The following is a 26,826-nucleotide window of genomic DNA, read 5'->3' on the forward strand; positions in this document are numbered from 1 at the left end:
GGACTTCTATAGGTATTCATATTCGTATGTATCAGCAACCCCCTTCAGAGAGTTCAGGAACGAGCTGCGAACTAGAAAGAATTTGTATAACTACCTGAATCTGATGGAGCATCTACAGCATCTTCAACTGTTCCACAGCCATTGCTCATTGCTACAATCAGAAAAATAGAAAATAATTATTTTTAGGAATATCGAATCAAATTTACGAAGATTCAATTGATTCGAATCCCTACTCTTCTATCAATATATCCGTACGATATCGATATCTATCGATATACATGTACTGTTATACCTAGTGACTTATTAGCTGCCATAGTGTTTGATTTCACTGCTAACTCCCTTTATGTCTAGTTAACTTATACACTTTAAATATCTACATCTATTCCATTGACGGTTTAAAGTGCCTATTATCAAGAGAAAGATAATCATAAATTATGATAAAAAGATGTAGCATAAACCCTCTCCTTTCATATCGATTATAAACATAATATATTTCTTCCATGAGAAACGTACCCATAGGAAATTAGCATAGTAGAAACTAACGTTGCAACACTTTCGCTCACATAAAAACGTTTTCGTACAAAAATATTAACTGAAGTGCTTAAGAGCAGGAAGTAATCGATCTATTCTAATAAGGTATGTATTTATTTAACTCACTTTAATGTACTGTAAAGCGATGAATTTACGAACATATCTATACTAGTTGATAATCCCAAGCTTTCAACAACTTTGAAAATTGCCTGCTGGCTTGCAACATTTCTTGGAATCAGGTAAAAGCGCAGCTAGCGTCAATTATTAATCTATGAACTATTAGGAATTAGTGTGAGAGCGCAGCTACGTCAACTATTGATCTATGAACTATTAGGAATTAGTGTGATAGCGTAGCGCGCAAGATTATCATTTTTACATTTTATCTTTTTATCTTCATCTTGCGCTTTGGTTATTCTATTTTCTTCCTTCAGCCATGTTGTGTAGTAACATTTAGGTTCCTTTAATACAGACCATGTAAACAGTTGCAAGATTTATTACAGGTTTCTAGTAGCATCCTAGACTTGGCTTAATTACCTGCCCGTGTTGGTAAATACGCCACTTACTAATACTTTTTTCTTTTACCTTGGGTATAAAATAGAAGTGAGTCACAACATTGCCACATTTTTTCTACACGCTGAAGAGGCTACTCTGCAACGCACATGTCTTGTTCTTTGTGTTTCATGAAAATTAAGGCTAAAAAAATTCCAACATCCTTAACATGGCGTATTTACCTGCACCTACCTTATATAATACTACCTATTAGGATTGTAAGATTAAAGGCTATTTTAAGAGTTTTAATTATGCGAAACTGATTTATTTGATTTCATAATTTGCTTTGTATGGCGTTCATTTAATAGTTTTCTTTTTTATCTGCTGCAAAGTTTGGGGCTTATAATTATGTATTAACTCGTTCGCACTTTAGTATTTGAAACCTTTACTCATAAGAAATGATATATCGAAGTCGAACTCTATAAATGTACGGGTTATCATTCTCAAGAAAAAAAAATATGTGCAATCACTTGAAATTAAATGAAAAAGTAAATAGAAAATGCTTACGTAAGTTAATGTCTGCATATAGTTTTACTGCAGGTTTTCCACCTGGAAAATAATACACTTTAATGAATAGAGTATTTCATAAATACGGCATTTCCAAGATTTCTTTTAAAAATAGAGGACAAATATTACTCCAAACTAAAAGTGAGAAATATGGTATATACTGTAGGTGACTCTCTAAAATACTTGAAACTCTTGAAACGTAACCAAGACAGAGATGTCGAAATTACCTACCACGTCTCTCAGACTCAATCGTTCTTTAACTCAATAAATAGACGCATGCTAACTCTAACCGTACAAGTAGGGAGCAAGCCAGGGGTTGAGTCAGAGCGAATCTGAACAACTGTGAGGCTACTGAGCGTAAGCACGAACGAATGCGAGCTTCATTGGTGAGAAAGAATTGGAGTTCTCAATAAGCACGAGATTGAACTTAGATTTCTCAGTGATTATAGGACGCATGCACTTGTTAGCTCTAATCCTATAAGTAGAGAGTAAGCCAGGGATCGAGCCCGAGCGAGTGTGAGCATCAGCGAGGCTAGTGAGCTAAACATGAACGAGTGTGAGCTTCATTGATGACAAACAATCGGAGTTTCTAGTAAGCATGAGCCTGAGCTTTTAGTTCTCAATGAGGATAGCAATCCCGAGCACGAGCATGTGCGGGTCGGAACTACGATGAACCTTATTGAGATTAGTGAGTACGAGCTCCACTGAAGATAGAGAACCTTGGCTTACTCGAACCTTGGCTCACTCGATTGAAAGTTGTTCATTTGTGATCCAAGAAAATTCAAAGCTAAATCTGGGCAAGATAAACACTGGAGAAACGAAGAACACCGAAAAGAATGTGGGAAGAAAATGCTTAAATTACATAGGTCATCGCTGCCCGCAACGATAGAAAAGTAACTTTCCAACTGTAAAATAGATTTTGAATAAATGTAAACTGATTTAGATAATCCTTATAGGTGTTACCTATTCCAAAATTGTAGCTGATAGTGGGCATAAATAATCAAGTTGTGGTCCAAATAAAAATTTCAAAAATATGACCTTCAGATAATAGTAAAGTTTTGAGATAATTTCAAATATTTTCGAATGCACTTTAGTAATCTTGAACAAATTTTGGTAATAATATACAAACTATAGAAGATATTCAAAAGTGTTACCATCAATGCTGTTAGTAATGCAGTGATACAAACTACGTAAACATTTTTTTAAATTTTAAAATGTCAGTCCATCAAGTTGTTAAGTATATAAGATAGTTGGATATTGATGAACAAAAATACTATTTGATAAGTAACAGTACAAACTTTAAATGTAAATCGAGGAGATTTATTGCTATAATGTTGATCAATAGACTGGAAAGTACATAGAAAAGAATAATTGTTCTGACGAAAATAATTCCAAAGAAGGCTCTCCTAACATTAAGTACATCATTATATATTCTGGGTGTTATCAGAATATAAAATTTTCATTCGGTAATTTTGTATAAAATATGTAAACTAATCAGTTTCCAAACTAATACAATATATTTTTATATGAAAAGATTTTAAGCATACGAACCAAAGAACAACACAGTGAATTAAATAAAATAATTATCAAAGAACCAGGACAGGAAGAACTAATAACGTAAAAATCACTAAAATCAAATTCGTTACGTGTTCTCGACATGGTAAAGTGGTTAGCATTTCGGAATTTTGTGTGGCAGTTTATGGTTCGAATTTTACCCTTATCAGCTTTTATGTTTTGTTCCTCCATTCGATAAAGAATTGGAAAACAGTATAAAATGTCATATGCACTCGAAATAGCATCAAGTACCAACATCAAATAAGTAATTTTAAAGTAATAATTCTGCCACCTTTTGGTATAAGTAGAGACAGAAGTATAACTTAATATATATATATATATATATATATATATATATATATATATATATATGTAAATTTTGAAAAATGTTCTGCTACTGTAACATCACAATAATATCACACTAGTCTTTGAATATAACGAAGTGAACAATATCCAGGAATGTTATGTAGTGCACCCTTAGGTGTCAAATGCACTAGTATCACACCTGGATTAATATGGACCGATGACTGAAAAATAGGAAATTGTTGGATGTAAATCAACATTTTGTTTATATTGATACACATTATATGGAAAACTTTTAATGGGAACGTAGCGATAACGCATTCCAAAATGCATTTATTATCGTTTTAAAAACATAATTTAATACCACTTTTTACATAGCTGTATGATAACAGTGACAATCGAATCTTGACACTAGAAGGAATAGTGATATCATTCGACTTACCCATAGAAATTACCTACGTTTGGGAGTTAAGCTTGGTCTCTGATATAGATTCACAGATTTTACGTACTATGATAAAATATTTAGATCATCTTCAGTCATCATGAAACATGTAACGTGATCCATAAAGAATTGAACTCTAACGGAGGTATTATAGATGGTGATACCTTGCAGTGCATAGTAGATATTACGTTGTATATAAAGGTGTAGTCAGAATTAATATGAAAAACTGACTATTGAACAGACCATTCTGTTTAACCTTCTTACTAATATGAAAATTGGAACTGACATAGCAATTAGGTTTTTGCTTAATCAACTAATTAATTTACGCACAACAGTTTGACTCAGTAAGATCAATTAGTGAAATGTATGTGCACGGTTTACTTGGTAAAAGGCATTAGAATAGCCAAAAACGATAGAGGCCACGTTGCAATTCAACATTTTGATTACTAGCAATGACATCTCGTATATCAATAAGAAAATTTTGAATTCTTTTGTGTTGTAGTCTGCAATACTGTATAGATCCGATAAGTTGGTTAATAACAGCTTTCAAGCTTGCACTAAGACTTCGACTAATAATTTTATAATTACAGGTCAATAAAGAAATATGTCAATAATATTCCACTGCACTGGACTGAGGCTTCTTCAGTATAAACAAAGTGACAGAGGTACCAGATGATTCCTTCGGAATACTTGCTTGAAGGACGTAATTCAGTCACTCAGTAAGCATGGGCACCATTAGGTGAAAACAATTATATATTTCAAAACCTATTCCACCTACGCCAAACATTCTGTAATCCGTAGTCGTCAGTTCGGCTTCCTTGGCTTCCTCCAGGAAAATAGATTCAGAGATCTCAGTTCGTTTCCGCCATTAACTTTTGCACAAAAGGATATTGCATATTTAGCAATCTATGGATCAAAACTAGCAATAAAAATCGTTAAATTACTCTCAAAACTTTGTTTTGTATTAGGCTGTATTTTTATTCATCATTTTCCACTTAACCTGTATGACTGGTGTAGTGTCATTTTAAAATTAAAAAATGGTACCGAGTTGGCAAGACTTGATTACTTAAAACACGGACGACTTTGAATAGCTTTTATAACATACATATATATTACTACCAAATTTTCTTCAAATTGCTTTAGGTACATTGAAAGATATTTTAATTTATCTTAAGACGTTCCTCAAATCATTAATCGATGTATACCTACTGCCAGTTACAACTTTCAAATATGTCTCGTCTTCTTAGAGGTTATCTAAATGTGGATTCAGATTATCTAAAACCCATTTTAACATCTGGGAAGCATTTCTATGAGTGTTATATTTGAAGACAGGTTACAGTCCACGGATATTAGAGGGTCACTAAGCTAATAGTGTAGGGTAAGGTGCATGTGAAGGGTATATAAAATTTGGAAATTTAAAATTGGGTGGATAGATAAATCAAGAATTAGGATTAGACATGAGCTAAGAATTGAGTAGTTTCATTACATACATATTTACTTATACTTTTAATGTTAGGGATACAAGAAATTGACCATTCCTTTAATATTTTGAAAACCAAGCATAACTAAGAAAACATGAACATTATTCAATGGTCTAAACGTTAATAAGAACTTGTTACAACGATATAATACCTTTAGAATTTGTTGTTTGAAAAAGATTGTTTTTGAACGTAAAAGTTGAAACTAATTGCCTTTAGATATAACGGAAACGGAAAGTTGTCTCACGCCGTATTCTGAGGACCTTTATAAATGATAGTCAGTAGGATCAACAGCCGATGGATATGGGGTAGATAATAGGAGCTCCCATCCTAACCGCTTAATTTTTACCTTAGAATGCAGTGTTGCATTATTGTGCTGCACGATTACTCTTTTTATATTGCCAAGCGCAGGATGTTTGGATAACAATGCTTGGTGTACTTGCATCGTATACAGTAAATTGCTGATATTATAGTCTGACCTTATTCTATGAGATCGTAATAAATAATTCACGAATTGCACACAATTTAATGAGTGACATTTATTTCTAAATGTTATTATTGGAAGTTAATTTGATAAAAAAAAAAAAAAAAAAAACAGTATTGCTTGCGTTCACTAGCGTTTTACAATACTTATTTTCGTTACCAGTTACGACGCGTTCTAAAAAGGAGTAATTTTGATATATGGTCAACAATGAATTTCAAATCGTACGACTCCGTACTTTGCTATTTCCTGACAGTTTATGCAATACCCACATACGCCATTTATGAACCTGACAAGATGCTGTAAATAGTTTTGAAGAGTTGACCATAATAAATTCAATGTCTCCGCTAATTGTCGTATGGTTTCTGTTGGATTTGATTCATCGAGACTCCTCCTGCCATCGTCATTTACAATCCAAAGTCTTTTTCAATTTGAGGACAATACGAGAGATAAAAGTTTTTTGTCTGCAAATCTTATACATTATCGCTGACGTTCGCTATATTTCGATAACTCTCCATATTTTGAGCAAATGATCTTTGTGGGCTCTGCAGCACTTTTCTCTTGATGAAATAGAAACAGTATGCAATGATACAAATGCCACTCTTAAACTTTAAAATCGGCAATATGGGAAAGAATCAACCGAAATTAAAATCGAAGATTTTTTAAAGTATAACATTCTATCTATTTAAAAGCGATCATATTTACTCGTATCTGTTCTATTTACAGAAATAGGTTAAAGCGAACCCTTTATAAAATAATTAATACTCTTAATACTTACAAGTAAACCTTACGTTTGGGTGAATCGAGTTGCTGACTGAGACACATATGAGAAAGTAGTACTAAATGTGGTCAGTATTTCAGTGAAGTTTTAGGTGCGAAGCTCCAGGGGTTTAGGAGATACAGCTACCAGAACATCACATGAAAGTACAGAATAGTCTTCATACAGTTGGAGGTAAAAGCTCTGTAAGACCTCTTATAACGACAAAAGGTGAATAACAAATATATGGGTACATATTAGGACTAGGGGGAAGTCATATAGTAAGGGTATACCTGACGGCGGCCATCTTGAAATCCGCCATTTTGAATTAAGGTTAAATTTTTAAAATAGGAATAGGGTCATGTGATACATGATTTAAGGCGCAAATTTAATCAGAAGAACAATGGTGACGTTAATTTTGATTTACGCGCAATTGGTAAAAAGTTACAGGGAAATTAAATATTATTGCAACATATGTATTAGTCCTTTACCCCACCTTGTAAATTTTGTGTTAATGATAATAATTAAATAAAAAGCAGGTGGATAAATATTAGGTCTATGGTAAGAGTTGCCTTGATGGCGGCCATGTTCAAATCCGCCATTTTGAATCAGACAAAAGTTTTAAACAAAACGCATAACAGTGAAATCCTATTAATAGCAAATTTTACCATAAATCCAACGGTATAACCATTTTTGCTTTATCTTTAACCAGCATTTGTTATTGCATAAACAAGTTGCTAATTTAAGGAAAAATGACCAAAGTGGAATTGAGTCATAATTGAACTTGGGTCTTTCTTCCAGAAAAGTCCTCAATTAGTACAATCAGTATGTAGTTCAGAAAAGAGTGCATGACTTGCACAAATGCTCTGCTCACAGTGAGCACACCTGACAAAGGCAATCGAGTTACACTTGACACATTTGTCGTTAACAATTCCGTCAAAGCAGTAGTCGTAAGGAGCGATCCATTTAATTTTGTGCTGGTTAATGATAAAGCAAAAATGGTTATACCGTTGGAGTTATGGTAAAATTTGCTATTAATAAGGTGGCACTGTTATGCGTTTTGTTTAAAACTTTTGTCTGATTCAAAATGGTGGATTTGAACATGGCCGCGATCAAGGCAACTCTTACCATAGACCTAATATTTATTCACCTGCTTTTTATTTAATTATTATCATTAACACAAAATTTACAAGGTGGGGTAAAGGACTAATACATATGCTGCAATAATATTTAATTTCCCTGTAACTTTTTATCAATTGCGCGTAAATCAAAACTAACGTCACCATTGTTCTTCTGATTAAATTTGCGCCTTAAATCATGTATCACATGACCCTATTCCAATTTTAAAAACTTAACCTTAATTCAAAATGGCGGATTTCAAGATGGCCGCCGTCAGGTATACCCTTACTATATGACTTCCCCCTAGTCCTAATATGTACCCATATATTTGTTATTCACCTTTTGTCGTTACAAGAGGTCTTACAGAGCTTTTACCTCCAACTGCATGAAGACTATTCTGTACTTTCATGTGATTTCTGGTAGCTGTATCTCCTAAACCCCTGGAGCTTCGCACCTAAAACTTCACTGAAATACTGACCACATTTAGTACTACTTTCTCATATGTGTCCCAGTCAGCAACTCGATTCACCCAAACGTAAGGTTTACTTGTTAGTCAAAACAAAACACTCTTAATTGGTTCAGTAGCAAGCAGCCAGATCTTTTGGTGTGCACTTTTTTGAACGCGCAAAATGGAAATGTACAGTTGTAAGAAACAAATAATATAGGGTATAATAATAATATTATAAATTTGCAAACGTCGGTATTGTGCATGCGTGGTGAGTATTTTTTACGGTTTAGCCTGACAAGGAATATTTACTTATTTCCCATTGCAGTCAATCGTAATTTTTATATTCAGACAAAGCTGAAAAATAGTTAAACAAGTTTGAAATAACCAATGTGTCTATGGATGCTACCACTAACTTTACTTTCTCCTATGTTTTTTAAAGAGCCAAATATAAACCTTACTTGGTGCCCAAGTGCATAGTTCATAATCTTAAAACTATTATTCTTATTTTTTTTTTTTTTGTTTCTGACTAAAACAACGGTTGAAAGAGAACATGCTGAATCTAGTTCAGAATAATTTCGTTAATGAAACAGACGCATTCTCATTAAATGTAAATAATTCTATTAAATCATTATATATTTTTTTAGGGAAACAGATATATGTACGAGCAATGTATACATATGCTTAGTCAAGAAAAATTAATATATAGAGTAACGTTTCGATACTATAATTACCAGTATCTTAATCAGATTCAAGGGTGCTTCTAAAATTACATGACATTCTTGTTAGCATAGTTAGTTAGATTATCTTTTACATTTTCCTCTTAAAAGTTATGATACGATGGTGGTTACCTTCAACACGTAGAATGCGTTAAGGGGCAGACTACTAAATATTTTTCAAAAGCTAACAATTTTTCTTTTGTCTGTTTGTCGTAAGTGAAAGGAGATAATGGAAGGTAACATACCATAATAATAGATAATATTATTCTACACACGAAAATAGAAGAAGAATAATCAGTGTTGCTATCCGTAGAAATTACAGTGTAACCAAAATTTGAATTACTCAAAAATCTAGGTTAAGGCAGCGACTAGAGAAATGAACTCAACCGTAATTGATGACTTGTCATGTTATCTGTGTTCCTTGTTAACTACTTTTTAAATAATATTTGTATTTATTTTGTAATAACTTATAAAAGTTTATTAAAAATAAATAAGTTATTACAAAGTAAATACAAATATTATTTAAAAAGTAGTTAACAAGGAACATAGATAACATGATAGGTCATCAATTACTGTTGAGTTCATTTGGCTAGTCGCTGCCTTAACCTATATTTTTGGGTAATTCAAATTTTGGTCACACTGCAATTTCTACGGATGGCAACACTGATTATTCTTCCGATTTGTATTTTCGGGTGTAGAATAACATTATCTATTACTGTGGTAAATTACATTTCATTTTCTCTTTTTACTTAAGGAAAAATGGGCAAAAGAAAAATTGTTAGCTTTTGAAAAATAATTAGCAGTCTATCCCCTTAATGAAATGAAATTTATAGTAAAGCGTTCAACGATTATGAGCTGAGACTAAAGAAGACGCTAACGGTGACAATGAGTGAAATGATGGAATCAAGAAAGCGAGAGTAAAAGAGAGAGCCCTAGAAAACCCTTACACACAGTATTTCTCCATCAGAAAACCCACTTTGCTCAAGCTGAGGTCGAATTAGGAACCCCGTTCAGCAGTAGTGAACGTTCAATCACTGAGCCACCACAGCCTCAAAATGCATTAACAAAAGTAATGTTATTATCAATTACGTGTAAATTTGCAACCTAAAAATTTTATTAGATTTTATTAACCTATAAATGAAGAGGAGCAAAAAATATCTGTATTAGTTACACTTTGATACCTAAAGGCAAGATATTCAACTCCATAAGATGCTACATTAATTTCCTTATGTTAACACAATACTTACCTAATATATTTCGAGGATCTTCAAGACAAAGAATGTCTTCACTTTCTGAAAACACAATAAATAAATAAAATTGAATAAATGCAATTATATCTTTTGTGCTTGAAATACCTATTGAACCAAAATTAGCAACCGATTGCCAATTTCCCAAAACTTTTAAATACACGGTATTTTTTATTTATTAGTTACTAATACAACTTCCTCGTGACAAAATGATTGCTCGATGCGGGATATTATAGTTGCGGGATAATATAGTTTAATTATTATACATGTAGTTTGGATTCTGCATTCAAGTTTAACTCTACACTTTATTACAGTTTTCGATTCTAAAACATAATTGAGAAGATTAAAAAAAAAACAAACTAGGAAGCTATAGTTCATTTCATAGAACTTGACATAGAAGCTATAGAACTTGACATCAAATAAAAAGAATCTAGCAACCTCCTTATCTGAGGAGGTCTCGAAAATGTCAGATGTTTTAAAAATAATTTTTTATAGGTCTATCTGCTACTACTACTACTACTACTACTACTACTATTATTATTATTATTATTATTATTATTATTATTATTATTATTATTATTATTATTATTATTATTATTATTTGATATAAAAACTTTAAATAAACTCACAACGAACTACATAGTGACAGTGTTTCGTCCAGTATCGAATAGTAATAAACCCTGTTAACTATATTTTTTGTTCAAATGCAGATTTCCCTTCAATATGCTGACGAGTAACTTTAAAACTACCGGATTTGGCAGCAGATCACTATAAAGCAGTAACTATATAACATACTTAACATTAGAGAGCTGTTCATCCTTACACTACTTTGTAAAACATACACTATTTAACATTTAAAGCGAAGTCGACGTATGTATGTTCATTCTTACACATACCGTCTTTGAGAGGCGTTCCAATATGTAAAGAGAGAAAAAGAATTATAAATTGTTAATGTGTCATTTCAACGAAAATATTTTCTACAGTTAGAATTATTGTGTATTTTGATGTACAGCTGAGAGTGCACCACACAATCTTATTATTTAATTGTTTATGCAAAAATCAAACTATTTATTACAGAAAGTATTTATGGCAAAAGACTTACAAAAAACATTAATATGCAATAAAATGATTTCACTAAAATTAGCAAAAGAACTTCACTCGATAAAATTAAGTATAACATATTTCACGAAGTACTAAACTTTATTTCTCTACAAATGATACCCATAAGTGAAAGAATGAACCATAATGCGAATAATTCAGATAACTTACCAGGGAAGGTCGCTGGGTGTTACTCTGACTTCGTGTCGATACTATGTTCATTCGACCCCTTTTTATATACCAAACAACTAGGCAATAGGAGAGATCGTCGATCACAAGGGTGTTCGAATTATGAGCGTTAGAAATTCAAAACTGAACATATTTTGCAGAAAGTTTGAAGTAGGTCTAATCATTTCTTGAGATAGACGCTTCATTTTTAGTACCGGGGGTTTTCTTGGCTGCTCAACACAATGGTAAGATAAAAATGTACGCATTTTGCAAGATAAGGGCACTTATTGGGGAGGGGTGAAGGGTAATGGCGTTTTAGATTTGCAAATTACCTCCCATTTGGCATACTGGATCAATAGGCTAATAAAATATATTTGTTACCCCTATTCAACTGTATTGTCATTCAAATATCAATTAGCTGTGTGGCCACCTTTAAATTGAACAATAAGACTTCTCGGAAACGCTTTGTCATGTATCCGAAATTCAGTGAAGAACGTCGTGTTGTTCATAATTAAACTTGTGGTGATCTATATTCTGTTGTTCTTTCCCTTTTATAGCTAGGAGTGAGACCAATATTTTCTCAAAAGTCTCTGTCTCCAATGTATTTTGCCCGGATCAGCAAAAATTCTGCACTGGAAAATGAAAAAAAAAAAAAAAAGATTGGTTATTGTTAAAATGAAGTTAAACTAAATAAATTATCCACCACAGTGAATACGAATTCTACTTTACATCATCGGTATTTTATTTGTAGTTAATCGGGCGGAAATGACGATTCAAACAGCTCGCGCAGCGCCAGGGAGGCCTGCCACAGAACTAACCTGAGCGGTACTCCGAACCCTGTCGGCCTATGCTTTATGCATCGAGGAATACTGTGTTCTAATACACTATCACCAGTCATGTATTTAGTTTTCAGCAAATTGGAATATCGAATTGGAATTGGATTATGTGAAAATATTGGTCAGACTTCAGGGATTATATGAAGATATTCAACGACAAAATAGACCGAGAAATTAAAACAAAATGTTTAGCCGGAATGTGGTCTCAAAGCAGTGAACCAAGTGGCATTTGTTCTCGAGAAAACCACTGTTCGCATACATCATCGCTAGCCAACTGTTTGTTTCTAGCCGAATATCGTAAAATATTACCTGACGTTTGGCCACTATTTTCCAACAATTACAATTAAAATCGGTTGAAATGGCTAGTGATGAGATATTGAAACACCATCTTCCACAATGCAAACCGTCGTGTCCAAGGGTTTTCTCGGGATACTCCCGTTTCTTTCCATTTTCTCATTTCACCAATTCTTCCATCATCATTCTCTTGTATTAGTCATCGTGTCCCTTCGCCTAAAGGTCATAACGTGGGACGTTAAACTGAAATATTTCATTTTTCCATAATGCATAAACTGAGGCCGGCTGGGTTGGGAGTCCTGTTCGCGTTAGTTCCGGGGCAAAGCGTTTCAGAGACAAATGTTATTGTTCAATTTGAAAATGACCACACAGCAAAGTGACATTAGAATGACAATACAATTGAATAGGGATGGCTAATACATTGTATTAGCCTATTGACCCGGTGTGCCAAACAAGAGGCAATTTGCAAGTTGTAATACGTTATTACCCTTCACTCCCTCCCCAATAAGTGTCCTGATCTTGCAAAATACATACGTTTTGACCTTAACGTTGTATTGAGCACCCAAGAAAATACTCCAATACAAGAAATGAAGCGTGTATCTAAAAAATGATTACTTGCAAAATCTATTCAATTTTGAATTTCTAACGCTCATAATTCGAATATGCTTGCGATCAAGGATTTGTCCGATTGCCTAATTGTTTCATATGTAAAAAGGCGTCGAATGAGCATAGTATCGATATGATGTCAGAATAACACCCCACAACCTTTCCTAGTTAGAAGATCTCCTTCACCATAATGAACCATCTAAACTTATGGATTGGGAACGTGAATTTTCGCGGGTTTGTCTTGTTTCTTCAATGTACTGTAAAACCTATTTTCTTTACCCTCTCTTAGTTGAGCTTTTTTCTAACTTGGTATCTTTCTTGGAACCTTCTTTTTGCGATAAGCTATTCATTACTTATTTCTTCACAAGTTCGGCACTTGTCAATTTTGGAAGTTGACCGCATTGACACACTATTGTTTCTATACTGTTAGTAGTAAATCCGCCTCTGTATGTTAGTCACCAATGTAATCCTTATTTCTCATGAACATATTCAGAACATATGCTCACGAAATCAATTAATTCAAAGGAGAAAGAAGGTAAACTTGTCAATTAAAAGAACGTCTCCAACAGTACAGGAGGTGATGGTCCTGCTTATTATTATGTCGGGGAATGGGTTAACATATCAGCATGTTAAGGCTTTTCATTCATATTCTATATCGGAAAGCATGTGGAAAATTCAGTCTAAACGGTTTTATTGAGTTATCGTTTTTTTCGAGACCTGTTCGTATATATTTTTTTATTTTTTCGTGAAGCTTGAAGCAAAATTTTCTAGAAATGGCGATGGAATTCACATTGCAAAGTGCTTTACTATTTCAAAATACACAATAAGGCTACTTGGTGTTTCATTACTTAGAGAAGCAAGATAGCATGCATATTTCGAATATTTAACGAACTTACCTGCATACATTATCATAGGTCGGAGGGAGAAAAGAATAAAAAAACATTCTGTACATATTATGGCATGTTGAAATTACATTTAGATCATATTATTTGAATGACAACCTAAAGTAAATATTTACAGGTGCGATCTTTTCGTTATAAATAATTGTAAAAGAGAACAGATGTGGCATTCTAAATACATATATAATAATATATGACTCCCCGCAATAGAACAGATGGGTCGTGTTGATTGCTTTTTGCACATCAAGGGTGACAACAAAACATATCTACTGATATTCTAATACCTTAAATCACTTCAACTTCAATACTAATAGAAGAGTTTAAATACCAGAAATAAGTCTTATTATAAAGTCTAGTTTGTGGACCTTGAATAAAGAGTACAAAAAAAAAAAAGACTCATAAAATGCTTCGTGTGGAGTATTGTACCATATAAGGCAGAGGTGTGGGTGTTACGCAAAAATGATGAAAAATGACTGGAAGATTTCGAACTGTGGGTGTGGAGAAGAATGAAGAGAATTAGGTAGGTCGAGCAGAAAACGAATGAGGGGATGTTCGAGATAGTGGGGAAGAAAAGAATAATTTTACTTATTATTGACAAGAGGAAGAAAAAGTGATTAGAATAGGATAAGAAGGAATTGTGTTATGAGGGACGTGGTAGAAGGTATGGCGGCAGGAAAGAGAGGGAAGGGTAAAAGAAGACTGATGGACGATATTAAAACAAAAAAGTCATACGTGAAGACGAATAGGTTAGCTGAAGACAGTGGAGCATGGAAGCTTCTCATTTGCGGTAACTGAGCTGCCAATAATGGCAGATTGCCTATACCTATGATGATGATAAATTATTTATAAAATGTTAAATATTAAGTACTTGGATAGTAATTGTTTAAATAATCAATATAGATAAATAGGAACTGATTAAATTAATCACTCTTCAACGCAACCGGTTTTACTTTGCAATATTTTCATAATATAATGTTGTTCTTATATGTGCCCTTGAATCGATTTTTCTTCTTTAGCAGTCGAATAATAAACCAAATACAGTCAAAAGTTCTTGGACACCTGCATAAGTTTGAAAATCAACGGGAAAAGTAAAATGTGATGATGGGAACAGAGATTTGATGAGGGGTCACAACTTTTGAAGTGTATGTCATTCATGGCCGCCATCTTGAAATCCGCCATTTTTGATTCAAGTCATTTTTTAAAATGGGAAGGGAGTATATGACACATCAAATAACACTAGCTTGAGCTCAGGAATTTAGTGGTGTAATTTGTTTTTCTCTATCTTGTACAGGTATTAATGTTGAAAGGTGGGAAATTACCTTGGCACTGAATGCTACAACACATGTTCTACGTGTTGTCCATCCCGTGCAATTCACAACTGTAGTCGCCGCAACCATTCTGACTGCACACGGAGGAGAATGTCTCCTGAAATTTGGTCACAGGCTTGTTGGATGCGTTCCTCCAGTTGTCTCAAATCACGGATTGTCTCAGCATACACTATCTGCTTAAGATGTCCCCATAGATAAAAATCAATGGGCGTTAAGTCAGAAGATCTGGGCGGCCACTCCACGGGATCACGGCGACCAATCCACTTCCCTAGCAGTTGTTCATCCAACCATTCACGGAAACTAAGTCCATAGTGTGCAGGGACTACATCATGCTGAAAATAAGATGGGAAAATGCCGTCAGCGTTCTGTGTGGCAGTGAACACAAGGTCCTACAGCAGCATCAGATACTGTGGTGCAGTTAAGGTGTTGTAAATGAAAAATGGCCCAATGATGCGAGTGTCCCATACACCACACCATCACCTTCGCTGGACTATGTTCTCGACCCGGGTCAACCCAGTTCGGATTTGCATCACACCAGTATCGACAATTATGTCGATTAACCTCCCCGTTCAAAGTGAAATACGCCTCTTTGCTGAACAGTATGCTCTTGGCAAACGCAGGATCCAGTTCGTTTTGTTCAGTAGCCCACATGCGGAGGATTGGTTTATTGCTCATGCTAGGGACACACGACGGGTACTTCGTTTAGGACTTTTCACAAACGACGCAACAACCGCCGTGCAGTTTCCTCATTTGTGGCAGTCTTTGGTCGCCCAGTAGGGTCCTATCTTGAACAGAGCCCGTTTCCCGGAATTTGGTAATCACGTGAGCCACCATGCTGTGCGATACCGGTTCTCTCTCTGGGTGCCGTCTGTTGTAGTCAGCTGCTATTGTTCCGTAGCTGCGTTCCCCTGATATAAGGATGATTTCGATCTTTTGTTCACGTGTCAGACCCATTTTAGATCACCTGAAACAAAGAGAGAACTGGGTCAGTTGCAAGGTAATTTCCCACATTTGAACATTAATAACTTCTAAACTGTACAAGATAGAAAAAAAATAAATTACACCACTAAATTCCTGAGCTCAAGCTAGTGTTATTTGATGTGTCATACACAACCCTTCCCATTAAAAAAATGACTTGAATCCATAATGGCGAATTTCAAGATGGTGGCCATGAATGACATACACTCCAAAAGTTGCGACTCATCATCAAACCTCTGCTCCCATTATCACTTTTTATTTTCCCGCCGATTTTCAAACTTATGCAGGTATCCAAGGACTTTTGACTCACCCTGTATTTCATTTTATGGATAGAAGTAGAAACTTTATTTAACCATGTAACTTACTGCTGGATATAGTTATTTTAACCGTCTTCATTTAACTTTGATTAATAATTAAATGAAGTGGGTAGTACATGAAGATGAATTAAAACATGCGAAAATGAAGGTTGGTGAAAAGGGACAAGTTTGACCAATATATGTTACTACAGTCTTCGTATCTCTCTCACGTTTTTTTTACCTTTTACGAAAATTTACAATTTCTCTTACAAATTTCAACATAGAGACTTTAAATTTTTAGAGAAGGAACCTCATAACCTATCGAAGGCATCAATCCGTGCCGATTTTTTATTTAGAATTTTCTTCATTGTTGAAACAGTTACATTGTTAATCGTTTGGACATCCATTTCAACAACCAAGTCATTTCATCAATGAAGAAAATTCTAAATAAAAAATCAGCACGCATTGTTACCTTCGATAGGTTATGAAGTTCCTTCTCTAAACCTTTGAAGTCTCTAGGTTGAAATTTGTAAGAGAAATTGTAAATTTTCGTAAAAGGTAAAAAATACATGAGAGATATACGAAGACTGTAGCGACATCTATCGACAAAGCTTGTCCCTTTAAACCAGCCTGAAAATCTTTCAGGAAACGACAAGAAGGAACTTAAATATAGAAAGTAAAGCTCTAGAACAAAATAAAAGCAAACATATCGGATGTTTCATGACCAAAATAATACTCCCTTTATTTATTTACTTCAAATTCTGCCAAACATACCTTCATGTGTTGAGCTCAATCCTTCGTCCGATATCGTGTTTTCTGTTGTTGATAATTCTGCCATATAATCAGGAAAATTACAATTAACAATAGAAATATTCGATACTTATTTATGTGAACATCTTTATACCTAGGTATTGAAACCAAAAGTTGAGAGCAAGTAATATTTAATGGCAATAGTGACAAACCTCCACACAAGTACTAAATTCATCCGGCAAGCTCCAATAATATGTGAAGTATACGTGGACGTAATAAGTAAGCTTACGAAGGGTAGTATTCATTAAGAAAATGTGTGTTTGATCAAATGTTTATTATCTAGATAATAAACGTGAAGCAATCCGGTGACCTAGGCAGATTCCCGCGACGCAGATAGACTCGATGATCCGGAAGCTGAGATACTATAGCATTATTGTAGAACTACAGAGTCAGTTTATGATTACCACTATACGAACTCGGATAATCAATTTTTGACTCCAGATGTGACATTTCTGAATCAACGTATCATGTCTTGACTATTTCAAATATAATTCATATTTAGTCTCTTTCAATATTAAAAAAAACTGTAGTAGTTTTGAACACAGACCATAAAAAGGATCTAACATAATACTGTTTGGACTCAGACGTATGTCTCATATTCTACAAGATAAGTTTTACAGGTTCGCTCGATTGAATTCTGATGATCTCTCATAAGAAAAACATGTACACAACATGATATATATCTATAACAATATACAGAGTGTTCCAAAAGTAATGGTGAAAATTGAAATCGCAGATTCCTGACACCAAATAAGACAAAAAGTGTACATGATATATAGTCCGGAAGTGGACAGGGGTGGAGTTAGACCGCTCCGAAAGTGGGGGTAAGGAACTTCACACCTGCCTATCGGAATAATGAGAAAAGCTAGAAAAGGGGTTCAGAAAGACAGTAATATCATATCGGCTTGACTTGTTACATAACTGCACCAGAACTTTTCCACACGTCAAGTAGGGATTCACAAACCATTTCATTACGCCTGCTGTACAGACATTCGGTGAACCCCTACATGACGTATTCAGAATCTCTGGTGCAGTTACGTAGCATGCGTTTAACAGGTCAATTCGATATGATATTTATGTCTTTCTGAACTCCTTTCCTAGCTCCGTTGATTATTCCGGTAGTCAGGTGTGAAGTTCCTTCCCCCACTTTCGTAGCTGTGTAGCTCCGCCCCCTGTCCACTTCTAGACTATATGTCATATACACTTTTTGTCTCTTTTTCGGTGCCAGGAATCTGTACTTTCATTTTTCATCATTACTTTTGGGACACCCTGTGTATAACAATATATATACACTTCTGTGGTTCTCACTCATTTGTACTTTGATAGATTATGTAGTTATCTCTCTGTGAAATGCTTTGCAACACAGATGCATGCATGTAAGAAATTAAATTAACGATGTACTGAGGAAAAGAAAAAGAAGAAGAAGAGAGAGTGGTGTTTGTTACTACATATTAATGTTAGTTGTATTAGTAGTATCATACGTACTCTCTACGTATATAATGATGCTTCGTTCTCTTCGTCCAGATCTATCCAGATTACGGGTCTGTTAGGGATAATGGTACTGATTGTTTACCTGTTTGCTCGTGTCTTCCAGGTTACGAGTCCCAAATCTTGCGAGCTGTTCCATCACAGTTTGTTACGTAATGATGTCAGAGTTATTGCAGCATCTAGTTATCGAGCTCTACAAATTTCTCCAATATACACCAGAAAATGTATCATATTCTTTGATTTCTTCTAAACTAAAGTTCCTTTTTCATTGAGCAATGAGGCAAATCTATGCAGTGAAGCCATAACTAAATGGGTAAAATTGGTTCTGGGCAGCAAACATATTCTTAAATTAGTAGTATCTAAGAAGTATTTTGTTACAGTGTGTAGTGTCATTACATAGTGCGAGTGTCATTACTATTACTACCAATGATTAATCACTTGCAATCTGATATGAATTTTGTATTAGATGAAAATATACGATGCTTGATCCAGAAATAAGGTTTAAAAAAAGCTCCAGCCGCACGGGAAGGTGCAAGGAAAAATCCAGCAACACCGCTGTGTGCGGCTGTTCCCCCACTCTCGATTCTGCCCGGCCGTGCTTTCCTGCGCCGTTCAGTCTTGGCTCAGCAGCCGTCCGAGATGGAGGTGCCCATTGTTGCTCCCGCCAAGTGCGAGATTCGTTTCGTAATTCGCTTTTTGCACGCCAAAGGGACTCCACCCGTGGATATTCATCTTTAGTCGACAGAGGTGTATGGCAGCAAGTGTATGTCCGTTCAACATGTCGGAAAGTGGTGAAGGAGTTTAGTGCCGGTCGGAAGGATGTTCACGATGAAGAACGGAGTGAAAGACCGTCAGTTTCGGAGGCGATTGTCGAGATGATCCAACGCGAAATGTTTCAGAATAGGGGAATCACCGTCCATGAACTTGTTGCTCGGATTCCTGGGAGTTTTTATGGTACAGTGGAAAGAACTTTGATGAGCTGAAGCGCTTCCTTAACGGGTTGACGGCGAAGTTCTACGACATTAGGATACAGAAGTTGGAGCACCGTGCACAAAGATGTGTAGGAAATACATTGCTATGAGCATATACAACATTGTCTATCTGTAAAATTGATGATAATCTTATTTGTGGATCAATCCTCGTACGTATATATTAAACATTGAACGTAACCCCTTTCTTATAAAACACAATCATAAAAAGAATCTTAGAATTGAAGAACAATAAGCAGAAGGAAATGAGTTTCACCATAAGTCATTTATAAAGATAGTACCAAAAATAGCTGTTTGTACTTGTACGCTGTATACATATTAATAGATCCATAGATTTCTAAGGCCTAAGTACACTTACCATCCTCTTCCCTTCCTTCAGCGTCATCATAGTATTCATACTGATATTGGGGTACTGGCACCGCTCTCAGTGAATGGAACTGGAAAATTAATGAAAGAAACTTAAAAATAATTTTCAACATATAACAATTTAAAAACAGTACAGTAGAATGAAAAGTTATTAACTAAGAGACTTAAACAGTGTAGTAATACATATACAGGGTGTTTCAAAACAACATCGACAACGTTTGGGAGGTGATTCCTGACACCAAGATAGGACAAAAAGTATAGACCAATCTGAGTGGACAAAAGCTTTCTTCCGGAATTATAGGGTTTCGAAAAAACAAACAAACAAACAAACAAACAAACAAACAAACAAACAAAAACTAAAGGTTCATAGCTCCAATACTATGGGATCTACCGTAGTCGGGTTAAGATTTCACTTATGAACTAATATGTGACCTATCCGAATATCAATGTTTCAGAATCTTGCGGTAGTTTTGCAATAAATTTTATAGAAGTAGTTGGTGAGTACTTTAAATTATATGCCGCTAGCAAAACTGTCTCTATAAAAATTGTTGCGTGAGTACCTTAGGATTCTGAAAGATGAATTTTGAGATAGCGTACATATTAGTTCCTAAGCGAGGTCTTGAACTGACTATGCTAGGTCATATAGTAATGAAGCTATGGGCTTCTAAAATTCATTTTTAATATTTTTGGCCGCCTATAATGGCACGTGAGTGGGAAAAAGGATTTGACAGATTTCTCTATTCTTCAATTCTCGTGTAGAATTTCTAAGGATTCAATGAAACTCCAATGAAATGGCCTTGTATAAAAGTATCATGAAACGAGGAAAAGGTTTTACAAGGATACTCAGGAAACTAAATAATAAGGACTAGTTTCCACTGAAGAAATGAGTATTTGACAAAATGCCTACTGCAACGTAGTTATTAATAAATAGGACACTTTTGACGTAACTACCGTCATTGTCCAACATTTGTTCAGTCCAGTCATTAGATTCGATATCTAACAGTCATAGAATTCTAGTACCTGCTGCTAGAACAACACTTCAATTTCGTACTTGTTATCTCTTTGGTCGTGGAAGTGTTGTCAAGCAAGGTGTTTCCATTAACGGAAGCAAGTGCTTTGTGAATATCCGCTTGGCGCTTATCATATGCTTAAAGAACACGTATGATGTAGAGTAGTTCACATTTGGCGGGATTCGAAAATCGTGCAGGACTGTAGAGACGTGTTACTCAAACTAGATACCACGTAGCTACAATAAACATAAACATCGCGAGAGGGAAACGAAAGGCTGACAGTGAAAGCCAGTGTAGTCAAATTTATCACAAATATATTACTTGTCCATTTACATGAATTATAATCTTACTTTACGGATACGCCTCGTATTTTAAAACCAGAAAATATATATTTCCTCTTAAGGATATAAGTTTCTCATGAGTTTTTATTCATTGTTGCTGATGACCGTACGGTAAGATTTTGTAAAGTGTATGAGTTAAGAAGTAATTAACATTTTTAGCGAATTAAGTGACCAAGATAGACGTCCAGAGAGTAAGATTGTTATGAAGTTTATGTATTGAGAGATTTTATGAATATAGTTAGAAAAAAGGATCATACTTTTCTCTTTACAGAGGGATAGTTTTATAATTCAGAACATTTATAAACAGTATTGTATATGGTAAATGTAGTTAGCTTGAATTAGCCCATCTCCATGAAGATTATAACAGTACTGAGGGTTTGTACACTCCGCATAAAAAATTGCGACAGCTAACGCCATGCAGCTAGGCCACCCAATATACACCTTCTTATCCCATAATCGTGTCTGGTAAAGAGACCACCTCTCTCTCCTCCTTTCTTCTCTCCCATACTAAAATTAGCTAACAACATGAACGCAATTCTAATTTCAAACTACACATGTATTAGTATCGATAAAATGAAATAACAAAACCGAGACGAATCAAGATTCGTAAGTTAATTTAGGGAGAAACTGAAACACACGCAATGAAAAATTGAAACCAATGGATATCTATTCCACAGAGGTTCAGAAATGAGGCAGAGAGAGAGAGAGAGAGAGAGAGATGAATATAAATATGAAATATACTTATCATTACCGTGTATGATGAAAAACGCTCACACTATTTATTCGAATTCTCGCCAGTGATGCTTTGTAAGTTCTCCGACAGAAGATAAATCTCTGTTTGCAGCCATTATTTTATGCGAAAAAGTTATAATACCTGACGGAGAAACGAACGCAGATTTTCCGCTTGGAAGTCTGGTACTTTACCACTACACTACCGATTGCTTTGCCAAAACTTTGTCCAACAAATGCTGTAATATTTCTTTCTGAGAACGATAACACGAGAAGTGTTTACTGCAGATCAATGAAGTATTTCGAATGTTTGGGCAAGTCCCTTGCCCTTTCTCAACCAACATTCGTAAATCGTTTCTATCATGATAAAGGTGTTTGCTTCCACATTCTTAAGCATTGCATTTGGAATGTGAGAAATCGAATCTTCACTATCACTTTGTAAAAAATGCAACTTTGGCGTGAACAGGACTTGAACCTATGCGGGTCAGCCGTATTAGTCGTAACTCCATTACGTTACCGCTACACTATCAGTTTTATTGTTACTAACTTCAAATACAGAACTTTACTCAACTATTCTTGATACAACAGAAAAGTATTTAAACAACTTGAATGTGAGTACTCAGCTTAAAAACATAAGAAACAGAAATAAGAACAATAATTAAAAGAAAATACAGAATAAGAACAATAACTTAAAAAAGAGAGACAGCGAAAAGTTTATTGCAAAACAACTTCTAAAAACCGGCTGAAATAGTGCTGATCGCGGTCTGGAGGATAAAGCTTGCGACGTGTACGTCTTAAAAAATCAAAATAAGTGCATGCATCCAACAAGGGCACATAGCCCTGGAAATAAGCAAGAGTACTGGCTGCCAGAAAGACCACGGCCCGATGTTTAGTGAAAAAAAAAACGAAAATTAGGGAATAACATATGCTCCACCGTAAACTGAGAGCGCGGACGAAGAGTGATAAGTCCCACCAATTCCTGAAAAGCGTGCCAAATAGGAGGGGCTCCAGCACATTGGGTATAGCGATGAGCCAGAGTGTCCTCTTGGTTGCATGTATCACACAACGCATCAGGGACGCGTTGAATCTCGAACAAACGCACGCATGTAGGGGTAAGCTGCTGTACGACCTGAAACCAAAGGACTTGCATGTACGAAGGTATTACGGAGTTCGAGAGATTGGCCCACAGTTGCTGCCAACCGACGTGTGGAAAAAGCTGGACGACGCACAGTTTCGTTTGAGGATATGTTAACATGGCAAGAGCACAATATAACGAACGTGTATTGTGTGTCCTCGGGTTGAGGATCACCCCGGAATACGTCCAATAGCGGATGAAAGTCCGGACATACGCCGAACACTGGGCAGGGAAGTGAATGAGGGGTGAATTCATTGGATGTTCATAATCCGGCCAGAAACAACTAAACCAGTGATTAGTGAAAGAACCAATTGAAGAGAGCGCGGATTTGGAGTCTGGCATGAACAAAGTTTGACATTTTAAGTGAATGTTGACCAAGCCTAACCCGCCCATAGAACGTGGCAGATAAAGTGCAGTACGTGGAAGATGGAAATAAAATCCGCGCCAGATATGCCAAAGGAAAAGAGATTCAAATCGTTTGGCGTATATCTCCGGTAAGGGAAAAACTCGCTCTCGGTACCACAGCTTGGGTGCGACATAAATATTGATAAAGTGGATACGATGGAGTAAATGAAGTCGACGAAACCGCTGGGAATAAAACAAACGGCGTACTTGTGTTAATAGGGGTGCCGAAATCTCATTATAGTGGGGAGTAGGGTGTGACGTGAAGGGTATGCCTAATATAGTTAAGGAAGAGACATGCGGTAAATTTGGGGAACCAAGAGTGTTCACAGGTAACTGAAAATCATTAAATTGTAACACATGAGTTTTCCGGTCATTATAATGAAGACCAGCGCAACAGGAATAGCGTTGAAGAACAGGAAAAAGGCCCTGCAGGTACGCAGATATCACTCCAGTAATGGTTAAATCAACAGCGAAACCGAAAATATTTTGGCAGCCAAAAAGTGAGGGTCCCGAGGGGGATAAGGTGGCCAAACGGTAAAGAAGCGGGTCTAAAACTAAAGCAAACAATACAGTGCTGAAACAACATCCTTGACGCAAGCCACGCTGTAACGAAATGAGTGAGGATAAATGGCCATTAATTTGAAGATGGAAATTCGCCGTAGCATACAGATTCACTATTACCTGGCAGAAAGCTGAAGGAAAGCCCTAGGCGTCAATCCTTAAGCGGAGAAAGTTATGATCAACGCTATTGTAAGCTTTGGCCAAATCAACTGCGAGGGCTCCTGCAGGAACCTGACGAAAGTGAAAATATGCAAAAAGATCCCGGAGAGAACGAAGAGTGTATTGAATGTTATGAGTCTGGTGTAGCGCCGCCTGGAACGGACTAATTAATCGTTGAATAATAGGACGACCTCTAGCTGTTAGAACCTTCGTAAATAATTGAAAAAAGCTACGTATTTCAGGTCGACTGGTAATAAGGAAATTGGCCGGTAATCGGAAACCTCACGTGCAGTAGGCGATTTCGAGAGAAGCACCACTATAGCTGTATTGTGAGCAAAACTGTCACCCGGGCGCCACGAGTTAAAGTGCGAAACAAGAGTCTCGCGGAGAAAAGGCCAATAACGCTTATAAAAGGAAAAAATCAAACCGTCGACCCCTGGGGAACTGCGGCCTTTGGAACGCCGGAGAACAGAAGAGATCTCTTCCTCTGTGATAGGATGCATCATGACCATCACTCTCTGACAGCTTGTGAGGGATAGCTGACAAAAATTCAGGTGCTGAAGCGTAATCCATTGTCTGCGCGCTCGCAAACTCGGTATAGTACCGAGTAAATTCCTGTAACATGTTGAGCGAATCAGTCGTGATATTGCCATCCGCCATGGCGATGGACTCGATGAAAGTGGCACGCCGTTGACGCAACAAAAGATCGACATGATACAAGGAGGATGTTTCCTCCGGAAAACAATGATATAAGTCCTATGAAAAATATGCTTGAAGAGAGGCATGAGAATCTATCTGTCGCATCCGGCGTCTAAGATCATTGATACTGGCCTGATTGACAAGGGACGGTAGTGCCGCCAAAGGTCACAGAGCGCCTGGTAGAAAAAAATCATATAACTGACGATCCTGTTGACGTGCAAGTTTGCCACACCATTGAAAATAGCTACGTATTTTGGGTTTGCAATATTGACTCCACCATGCTCCTACCGTTGGATAATATTGTTGCATTTTACACCAGTACTCATAACGCGAAGTAAACGCTTGACTTGCTTGACATCACTTCATTGTTGATCTTCCAAAAGGAAGGGCCACGTGCGGCAGGAAGAGAAAACGGTAACTTAAAGAAACTACTTCTACCGCTGCATGATTAGACAGCGGGACGGGTATAGTTAAAACGTGTAGCACTGCTTTACATAAAGGGTCCGTTACGTATGCCCTGTCGAGGCGACTGTGAGTGGTAGAATAGGTAAATGTCATTGCGTGCTTAGAATTAGAGGTGATCAGCGCATCATGTAACTCGAGAGCGCGCACCAGCTCAACTAAGGGGTGACACGGAGGGGAAGGGGTGAGAGAGTCACGAGGATCAATCACCGCATTAAAATTCCCCACCACAATACAGTGTTGAACGCCAGGAGGAATCAAAGACGGAATAATTGTGGCAAAAAACTCTTCCCTTTCTCGTATCTTGAGATATCCAGAGTAAGCATATAAACAGATGAAGCACATATCTTGAATGTAGCAGCGCTACCATCAGGTAACAACATTATTCTATCGTAGGTTAAGCCTTTCCTCACTAAAATAGCAACACCAGTAGAAGATTCATAATTAAGAATGGCATGATAAGCAGTAAGAAATTCAAATGAATGGAAAGTCAGTTCTGTTAAACAACATACATCTGGGCTAAGCCCCTCTATATATTGCTTGAGTAGTGCTATATTTTGCGCTGAACTAATCCGATTAATATTTAGCGTAAGAAGGGTGACAGAGTTTATCATTGGCATACTCACATTCAAAAAGAAAAAAATATACAAAAAAGTACTTACTAAAAGAACCCGGAGGTACGCCGTTGTAGAAAGAAACCAAATATATAACAAAAAACTTACCCACTAATTTAGAACAATCAAGGAAAATAAACAAAATACCAAAGCAAGCCATAACAGGAGACCACGAGTCTCACGCAAAACTACGATGTCGTAAGTTGAAAGAGATAGTTTTTCACTCACTACAACTCGGAATCAGAAATAGCCAATTCTTTCGAACGCGTGTCACGTGATATTCGCTGTTTCATTCCTTGAGAGGCAGACAGAGAAGCATTCAGCTCCTTTTTCTTCGTAACTGACCTTGACACTCTTCTTCTTTTTTGCTGGGAGGCAGGATGAGTAATGATAAGTATGTTTGATATTTTAATTCGTCTCTCT

The 26,826-nt window shown here is 36.0% G+C and overlaps 1 protein-coding gene across 1 annotated transcript in view; it reads right to left on the reverse strand.

Moving 5' to 3' along the window:
- Positions 1–26,826, reverse strand: part of LOC145683084 (uncharacterized) — a 57,417-nt gene that overhangs the window by 23,399 nt on the left and 7,192 nt on the right. The window contains exons 2-6 of the mRNA XM_081754443.1: positions 20,281–20,359; positions 17,410–17,466; positions 10,133–10,177; positions 1,588–1,629; positions 95–151 (exon numbers count right to left, since the gene is read on the reverse strand). Coding sequence (XP_081610569.1) covers positions 95–151; positions 1,588–1,629; positions 10,133–10,177; positions 17,410–17,466; positions 20,281–20,359 — 280 coding nt within the window. The remainder of the gene's footprint in view (positions 1–94; positions 152–1,587; positions 1,630–10,132; positions 10,178–17,409; positions 17,467–20,280; positions 20,360–26,826) is intronic.

The sequence above is a fragment of the Thermobia domestica genome, chromosome 4 (genome assembly GCF_964235325.1).
Source record: "Thermobia domestica chromosome 4, izTheDome1.hap1.1, whole genome shotgun sequence".
In the NCBI taxonomy this organism is placed as follows: domain Eukaryota; kingdom Metazoa; phylum Arthropoda; class Insecta; order Zygentoma; family Lepismatidae; genus Thermobia; species Thermobia domestica.